The 9981-nt window shown below is 36.2% G+C and overlaps 1 protein-coding gene across 1 annotated transcript; it reads right to left on the bottom strand.

Annotated features, from left to right (window-relative positions):
* Nucleotides 1–1757: 1757 nt before the first annotated feature.
* LOC143238821 (uncharacterized) lies at nt 1758–9975 on the bottom strand. Its single transcript, XM_076479385.1, has 2 exons — nt 9012–9975; nt 1758–3512 (listed from the first exon to the last, which is right to left on the bottom strand). The coding sequence occupies exons 1-2, from the start codon at nt 9894–9896 to the stop codon at nt 3315–3317; spliced, it is 1083 nt and encodes a 360-aa protein (XP_076335500.1). The 5' UTR covers nt 9897–9975; the 3' UTR covers nt 1758–3314.
* Nucleotides 9976–9981: the final 6 nt, after the last annotated feature.

Raw genomic sequence — 9981 nt, 5'->3', positions numbered from 1 at the left:
AATTTCATTCACGTTTCTACTTTGTATATGTAGTACTCATATCAACTTATCCGGATATTAACCGAAAGCAAAGGACAAAACACATCATTAAAATAATCAAAGGAACAAAAATAATCGAAAATTTATTTCAAAGGCCTATTATTTTGAAAGGCCTTGGCATGGCCAGGTGGTTAAGACAATCGACTCGTAATCTGAGAGTCGCGGGTTCGAATCCCAGTCGCACAAAGCATGCTTGCCCTTTCAGTCGTGTGGGCGTTATAAGTGATGGTCAATCCTACTATTCGTTGGTAAAAGAGTAGCCCAAAAGTTGGCGATGGGTGGTGATGACGAGATGCCTCCCCTCTATTCTTACACTGCTAAAGTAGGGACGGTTGGCGCAGATAACCCTTGTGTAGCTTAGCGCGAAATTGAAAAACAAACAATTGTTTTTAAAACGCCCACGTGTTCTGTTTGTAACTAAAAACATGAACAGAATTTTTTTTCAAAAGAAGAAAACGAATAAAAATTTTAAAATTAAAGATGTTATTAATCGATTAAAATAAAATATACGTTCTCTGCGTGTTGAGATAACTAAAACTATTGTCTGTGTTCTTTCTCTTTTGTTCGTCTTTTATGTATTTCAACATACACTTCAAATATGAATAAAGTAAATTATGATAGAACTGATCTTCTGAATCGATTTTTAAAGGAAAATTATCAGTTAGAGTTCGATTTTAAAGGTTTTCTTCATTGTTAACCGAAACCAGATTTTACACACAAATATTTAATATAACAAATGTAATTTTATCATCTACTGTCAATTACATAACCTGGCTACGCCGTTGGGATAGCGGTAAGTCTTCGAATTTACAATGATAAAATTAGGGGTTCGATACCCGTCGCGGAACTCAGCAGATAGCTGAACGTGCCTTTGCTATAAGAAAAACACACACAAACATATCACGTGGTGTCGTTATTATTTCTTGTATGCGTGACAAACTGCAATTTTATTGGAGAAATGTATTTTTAGAAAGAATTTTAAGTTTCAAAAAGTAACATTTATTAGAGTACAACTCTTACACACCATGATGTACAGATAAAAATTAGTTACACAATGTAATAAGAGAATTGCAGACTTTTATAAAACGTTTTAAGTAATATCAGTTGGTTTTATCATTTCATTTTTTTAAATTAAACTTTTGTGTTTAATTATTACAGGACTTTAAACTTCTAATAACGTGTTTCTGTAGGAGTATCTGACGTTTAGGGCTACACATGAGTGTTAAATATACCAAATTAAAAAGTTAATAGATAAACCTAGATTAATGTTAGTTTAAAAAATCATACGCTTCCCACATACTAAAAAAATATCGATTTTCAATAAACAAAGAAATCTAAACAATGTCTCTGAATATATATTTAGGTATCCAGAAAAAATTTCTGGATTGTACTATAATTTGGATAAGTATTTTTCTACGAGAGGTATTGGTTAATTGCTTAAAAATCGTGCCCATGTATTTTAAGTCACTTTAATGAGTAAAATGGAAATGGTTACCCGAATAAATATTAGAGTATTGAGTCATAACACTATCCACGATAACAGAATCGTGTGGTTACCCTAATAAATATTAGTGTATTGAGTCATAACACTATCCACGATAACAGAATCGTGCGGTTACCCTAATAAATATTAGTATATTGAGTCATAACACTATCCACGATAACAGAATCGTGTATTAGTATATTGAGTTACCCTAATAAATATCGTGTATATTGAGTCATAACACTATCCACGATAACAGAATCGTGTGGTTACCCTAATAAATATTAGTATATTGAGTCATAACACCATCCACGATAACAGAATCGTGTGGTTACCCTAATAAATATTAGTGTATTGAGTCATAACACCATCCACGATAACAGAATCGTGTGGTTACCCTAATAAATATTAGTGTATTGAGTCATAACACCATCCACGATAACAGAATCGTGTGGTTACCCTAATAAATATTAGTGTATTGAGTCATAACACCATCCACGATAACAGAATCGTGTGGTTACCCTATAAATATTAGTATATTGAGTCATAACACCATCCACGATAACAGAATCGTGTGGTTACCCTAATAAATATTAGTGTATTGAGTCATAACACCATCCACGATAACAGAATCGTGTGGTTACCCTAATAAATATTAGTGTATTGAGTCATAACACTATCCACGATAACAGAATCGTGTGGTTACCCTAATAAATATTAGTGTATTGAGTCATAACACTATCCACGATAACAGAATCGTATGGTAACCCAAATAATTTTACAACTACTGTTGCAAGAGTTAAAACAACTATTGTAAAAATTACCTTATATGGTACACTGTTAAAAACGAAAACGTATTTTATGTATAGCGTATCCACAAATGCAAAATTAACGTGTTTTAAGATCAGCTGTTATAATAAACAACTTATTTAACGTTTTTGATCGATTTATTGTTTATTTTCGAGTTTAAATATCGTTGATTGGCAAAATATTATCTGTATTTTACAATTAGATGGCTGTCTATTCTTAGGAAACATAGGCGTAATTTTAATGGGGGGTATGCCCCTGTACTTTTATAATTTTATTTGTTTGATAGGTTGCACTAGTTAAGAAAACTGTCCCCAATTCTACACACACACACAATTTTGAAACCAAAGTTCCGCCACTAGTACTACACACCATACCAAAATACGTCTAGAAATACATGTAATATTGCTTAGTACGACACAACAAATAACAGTATTAGTACTGATGAAACGTTGAAGAATGGACGGCAACTGCCTGTTGTGGAGACACAAGTGTAGAGGACGACATTTTGAAAGTATTCCATCTTTCGTCTTCAGGCTGAAGACTTTCGAAACGTCGTCCTCTACACTTATGTCTCCACAACAGGCAGTTGCCGTTCATTCTACAAAGTTTCATCATGAATACTCTGCCTAAACAATCTATCAAAGTGTTAGCATTGTTTTAATTCTTAAAATTGCAATTGGGGAACCAGATATGGATCAGAAGAATATAGCTCCTCAAACTGTAATCTTGAGAAGTTGCTACTGGTGATGAAATAGCAATGATCCATTAAAACTAGGTATTTTCGTAATGTCTTAAAAAGTTCCTTTTGAAAATCATTTTCATTTATTATTTTCACCGAGTATGCGTTAGGTCTGTCTGCTGCTGCCATCTCTCGAGTTTTGTTTACATTAAATTGCAACCTCATGATCGTCACTGTTGCCGCAAAAATCTCACCTGCTTTCGTGTTTCTGAGGTACGAGACATTATTTAGAGCCGAACAAAATTAAGTAACTTTCGGATGTTTGCGCCTGAGGACAGCCAGTACCATGGCTACGACAATTCCAATAACCACGAGTATGCCAATTGCCATCACTCCCATAAACAACGCCCTCTTCTTACGTTTACGTAGACGTTGCTTGTATAGAAAATTCTCCCAAATTTGGACATTAGGCCATGGATAGTGTCTGTAATAGTCTCGTGTCTAGAAGGGAAAATAAAATATGCTGAAATGAGAAACGTGCAAAGGTAATTCACTTAAATGTTGTGGTTATTACAGTATATTACAGAAAACTTACATTCAGTAAAATTTCAACTTTTCTTAAATAAACTTCAAAAAACGTTTAGGTTTAATGAATAATTTCACACGCGAATTCATCAATTAGAAACGAACTTTTTCCAATACATAATTCCTCTCGTGACTTGGTGGTGAATCTTAGGGTTTATAAAACTGAATTCGAGTCTATACACTCGGTTCCCTGGATTTACATCGCAAAAACAAGGATTCGGTTCTCCTCGGTGGATACAGCAAATAGCCTGATGTGGCTTTATTATGACAAAACACACACACACAGCACAGAGGGGGCATTTGGGATTAACAAAAAAGCAATACATTCTTTTTCCAGATAAGTGAAAACCTGTCCTTTTGTTCTCCAAAATTCAAATCATATCATTAGATATGATCACAGTTTCGTCGATGGGGGGATTATAACGTGATGGTCAATCGCACTACTAGAAATAGCTAGCGCAAACAACTCTCGAATATATTTGCGTAAAGTTCTCTCTATCTTACCCTAGCATGGCCAGGTGGATTAAGGAGTTCGACACGGCTGAAATAGCGAGAATATTTGGTGCGACAGAGATTCGAACCCGCGAGGGCCTTATAATGTGACGGTTAATCCCACTATTCGTTGGTATACGAGTAGCCCCAGAGTTGCCGTTGGGTGGTGATGACTAGCTGTCTTCCCTCTAGTCTTACACTGCTAAATTATGGACGGCTAGCGCAGATAGCCCTTTAGTAGCTTTGCGCGAAATTCAAACTACCTCTCTCCTTTTATACGTATAAAGGCGCAGTGATGTACCATAAAACATTTATTGTTTTTTTGAAAAGAGTGAAGAAGTGAAAACGTTTTAATTGATGGGTAAAAAGTAAAAGTAATCCCAGCGTATTTTCGGTTAATTTAGTTCCAAAAACTCGACTATGGATCACCGGTCTATGGCTATGCCAGACCATCGGCTTTAAAGGTGCAAGACCCTATTCATTATCAAGGACTTTGGCTCTACACTGGGGCTTTCCGCACTTCCCCAGTTCAGAGCTTGTACATAGAGTCTCATGAACCTTCTTTGCACCTCTGCTGTTTTCAGCTGTCTTTACTGTATGCTTCGAAACTTCGATCCTCACTAAAGCATCCCACCTGGGGCTGTGTTTTTCTCCCTCAGTGGGCCATGCTTTTTCAGTACAGATGATCTGCCGTTGCTCCTTTAGGCTCTCATATCCAGGTGCAGTTCGATAAATTGGGTCTGTCCTTGGATAACATTGCTGTGTCCACTGGTCGGCCCATCCCACCATGGCTTCTTATAGTCCCCAAATGTAACATATCTTTAAGTTATCTGAGAAAAGTAAACACTCTTGATTAGAAATACAGAAGCTGCATAGGAGATTCTGCGCGCAACCACCAAACCACATGCCAGAGCCCACACAGTCACCTGATTTCGAACCATCCTTTCATTCCTTTTTATACAGATGGTTCACAATTAGCTTCTGTGTTCACTACTGAACTGTACGCCATTTCTCTTGCCCTGGATCACATTGAAACCAAGCAGTACTCAAACTGCACGATTTATACTGACTCGCTTAGTTCTCTAGTGGCCCTGGAATCGCTTCACATTAGTTCACACTCTATTCTCACCGATATTCAAAACCGACTGGCCCATTTCTCTTTAACATCTTCTTCTATCCAGTTTTTCTGGATACCAGGCTACGTTGGTATTCGCGGGAACGAATTTGCAGACACGGCAGCTAAGTCTATCTGCTCTGGCACTATCACCACTGTGCCTATTCCATACATGGACTATGGTCCTGTATTCAAGGCTCAGCTCCGTGCCAGCTGGCAGTTGACTTGGAGTGAGCAATGTGAAAACAAGCTTTTCCAAATAAAACCCTGTATTGGACTTTGGCCATCTTGCTTCCATAAGGATCGGAAAGAGGAGGTTGTTCTAACTAGACTACACATTGGTCACAGTTTTTTAACTCATTATTTTCTTTTATCTGGAACTGATGCACCAGTGTGTAGTTTGTGTAACACTTTTACCACAATAAGACATATTTTACTTTCTTGTCCTCGTTATGGCTCTCTCATTGAATGCAACATTTTAAACATGTTCTATCCCAAGGTTTGTCCATAACGTTAGACAGTGTTATTAGTGATGGTGACACTGTCCACCTTGGTAATGTTTTTAGTTTTATAAAGGCCATTAATGTTTTTAATGCCATTTAAGTTTTTTAATTTATCCATTACGCCTTTTAATGTGGCTCCCTTTTAAAAATCACAGTCATCTAGTTCGATCTGAAATTAGAAACTGGCCGTTATATTAAATAACTTGAAACCAGGACTGGAAAGGCCAATTAAAGTGACTAATGCTGCTGTTTGAACTATCCATTTAAACTACCTATTAGTCATCCTGGTGAGTTATTATTATAATTTTGCTACACGTCTTTTAAAACCTTTTTTATTACCTTTCTTTTTGAAAATGGCCTCAATGCCAAATAACTCAGAACCAGGACTGGAAAGGCCAACTTCAGGTCACTGATGGTGATTTGTGTACTTACCTGTTAGTCTTCCTGGCAAGTTATGATTATTACAGTTATACTACAGAAAGTCCTTTTCAACTTGAATTACTGTAATTTTTCTCTTGATGTTTAGACTAGATATAAACATTGGTTTTATGCTATTTATGTTTTTTAAACTTTGTTTTTTTATATAATTAATTTACTTTTAACTTTTTACCGAATGTTTAGGGCAGCTGGCCTAGCTGCTTTGTGCCATAAAACACACAGATAGCTTAACTGTTTTATGCCATAAAACACACAGATAGCCTGGCTGCTTTGTGCCATAAAACACTAAATCAATCAACCAATTCAAAATTTATAGAATATAAAGTATGTAAGAATCTAGAATTTTAAAACAGTTATCTTTACAGAATGTTTGTTTGTTATTCGGCAGAAATTTACGTGCTCCACCTTTTCCATAGGTATTGAAACCCGATTTCAAGAGTTGTAGCTCCTCAGACATGCCGCTGTTCCACGTGAGGTTCAACTTGAAAATATAATTAATAATATTTAACCCTTAAATCCAAATTTATTTTTTTATGTGACAAAAATGTATTAGACTACACTCCACGTCAAAATCGTAATTTTCGATATCGAATGAACGCATTAATAGAAAATGTATGTTTCAGGCACAAAGTGTGTGTATGTGTGTGTTTTCTTATAGCAAAGCCACATCGGACTACCTTTTGAGTCCACTGAGTGGAATCGAACCTCGGATTTTAGCGTTGTAGGTGCAAATTGTTGTTACATACTAAGTTATAACCACTCATTTCAATGTAAGTTGAGGTTATCATTGTATTAAAAAAAAACTGGCCTAAAAAGCACAGTGCAAATATATAAACAGTACAACCGCTGTTTGTTAAAAGCGTGGAACGTTTTATAATTGGTCTGTTTTAATTTTCGCAAATTCGAAGTCTCGTAGTGTAACGAGATGACGCCTTTGTTTGTGTATTTGGTTAATAAACACGAAACCATGCAATTAGACCGTAGGATTTTAGTAGGAAATGCTGTCAGTTACCAGTAAAATACTATAAAAGCTACACATATTTCATAAAAAATCATCTATATACAAAATATCCTTATATCAGTCATTATGTTCCAAGTGTGTAGAATTTATTTTTATCAATATTTCAATTTAAATATTTTAATATAATACCAATTCATCATATTCTTTGAAAGGAAATTTGAATTCGTTATATTCTGGCAATATTTCAGTTGTTTGTTTTTTTTAACACCAGCGTATATTCTGTTAAAATTCACGGGGCAAGTGTTATCACTCCCAGCCTATAGTATACCTTAACCTCATATTTTATAGCCAAATGAAATCAAACCTGGACAACGAAGCAGCATTAAAGTCGGTAAATTCTTTTGTGAACCAATCAAAATTAACATAATTCATGAAATGAATTCATGGCGTATTCATAGAATAATTACTTATAAAAATCAGTTATATTAACGGTTTCTAACGTATATAGAAAAGCCAGTTCGTTTTAGTAACAATAAGTTCCAACACTGGCTTTTCTGTCAACTCGCGCCCCCCAGTGGCTCAGCGGTATGTCTGCGGACTTACAACTCTAAAATCCTGGTTTCGATACCCGTGTTGGGCAGAGCACAGATAGCCCATTGTGTAGCTTCGTGCTTAATTCAAAACAACAACAACTGTCAACTCGCTTAGCAATAAAAGTATAGCCTAATATTATTGTTAGTCTGTGTATTGAAAGTATACAATGAAATGTATGGAGAATAAAGCTGGAAAAATATTTGTTAATTTCTAAATTTTAAGCGTCTGTTGATTAAAGAGGTTTGTTTTCTGATGTTGTCGATATAATAATTTTATTCAGAAATGATTTAAGTTTCAAATGCAATTGGTATATTTACTATGATGATAATGGCTCTAAGCTAGGTGATCCCACATTACTTCTCTAATTTATGCTTGTTATACAAACACTCACTACACTTATAGAGTTTCACGCACCCTTCTCACGGCTCGCTTTCATCCCCGTCACTAAAATCGTAACGAGCAGGCAGTAACCGAGCTTTTCTATCTGGATGAATCCATTTTGGTATTAAGACTCCTTCTATTTTGAGATGTCACGGGAAATCAAGCGTGACGTGACGTGACACACGGGCATTTATATGAGTTAGATATCAAGCAAACAGAATTTTTTCATGTCCATCACCCTCTCGGTGGCTTAGAAACAAAACTTAAAGAGCAAAATGCTAAAGACTGTTTACGATCCTTGCGGTGCTTAACATCAAACTAACAAAAATGTCCTTCATTTATTTATACAACCTCAAAATGTTCACATTACATTATTGGGAATTCTAAAAATAAGATTGTCCCACGCCTCCAAAATACAAAGTACCTAACAAGATAAAGAAAGTTGGTTTTGAATTTTGCGAAAAGCTACACGAGGGCTATCTGCGCTAACTGTCTTTAATTTCGCAGTGTAAGACTAGAGGGAAGGCAGCTAGTCATCACCACCCACCGCCAACTCTTGTACTATTCTTTTATCAACGACTAGTGGGATTGACCGTCACATTATAACGCCCCCACGACTGAAAGGGCGAGCATGTTTGGTGTGATGGGCATTCGAACCCACAACTCTCGGATTGCGAGTCGAGTGCCTTAACCACCTGGCCATACCGGGCCCGACATAAAGAAATAATCCGAGAAGACTAGAAACAGTCTGATACATTCAAGTGTGTTTCTAGTCTCACTGTTGTTGTTATTTTTATATTTTATGCCGTATAGACATAAAATTGAGACTGGGAACAACCTCATTTTGAGAACTCTTTAAAATAAATGTTTGTTTATGAAAAAATGTTTTAACGTTAAACATTTACACAAGCACCAACGAATGTTAATATTACCTGGGATAGCTGATAATGAGTTTGATTCTCAGAATCTGCTGGACGATTCTTGTGGGCCAGGAAATCATCTATTTCAGGGAGAGAATTTTTATTTTTGACCCTGCAAAGATAATCCGCATGGAGTTTAGAAGGACTGAGAAAAACAGGTTCTGAATCCATTAGGTTCTCTCTAGGTCCAAACCCAATTCCATCATTGTGCAATATTGGATTAAGTTTACCGATGCACTGTCCTTCTTGTGGCTTAAGGTCTTCAGCAAACGTTATATGTCGTCGATGACCATAGTGACCATTATGATGATTACACGTGCACTGTGAGATTGGAAAGCTCCATTGGTTTTCACTTCTAATAGTTCCTCTTGAATCACTGGCATATCTATGTATCTCTGGTTCTACTCCCTGCTTGGAACTCCAAGTGTCCATATAAGGGTGTCGACACTGGAACGTGTCAGAAGAACAGCTGTCATGAACCATATCTCTATCAATCTCCCGAAGGAATCCAACTGATGAATCTCCAGAATTATAACCTTGGTTCTTACAACTTAATTTTACTGAGTTACCTCGTGTGGTCACATCTGTTGAATGTTTACAGTTTTCGACCACACAACCATTACAGGAAATGTTTCTGGTTTTATATTCTGTATGAGGGTCCTGGTTACGCTGCTTTTGGCAATATGTGCATCCCTCCGAAATTTTAGATCGTTGTCGGCTTTTCGTTTCTTGAAGGCTGTTATAATATTCCTCACACTGCTTGGACACTCGATCTGTCTTGTTAAATCCACACTGACCACACAGACTAACAGCTGTCTTGTTTTGTTGTATTCTTTTTGTTGGCGGTTCTCTTTCCGAATTTCGAAACGTCCCTTGATTTTTATTCCACTTATCCATACCGGAGATATCAGTATTATGTTGTATTATTTCTCTTTTCTTTGTCACTTTGTCTTCCGAAGCAAATTTTCGAAGTAAATGTTTT

The sequence above is a fragment of the Tachypleus tridentatus genome, chromosome 2 (assembly GCF_004210375.1).
Source record: "Tachypleus tridentatus isolate NWPU-2018 chromosome 2, ASM421037v1, whole genome shotgun sequence".
Taxonomy (NCBI): domain Eukaryota; kingdom Metazoa; phylum Arthropoda; class Merostomata; order Xiphosura; family Limulidae; genus Tachypleus; species Tachypleus tridentatus.
Note: the sequence above shows the minus strand (reverse complement) of the source record. Positions and strands in the feature narration are given on the sequence as shown.

Excerpts from the sequence above, each read along its gene's own strand:
- LOC143238821 (XM_076479385.1), bottom strand. The coding sequence starts at position 9,896 with ATGGATAAGTGGAATAAAAATCAAGGGACGTTTCGAAATTCGGAAAGA. Across the intron at positions 3,513-9,011 it reads CTCATTATCAGCTATCCCAG|ACACGAGACTATTACAGACA; the intron begins GTAATATTAACA and ends TTTCCCTTCTAG.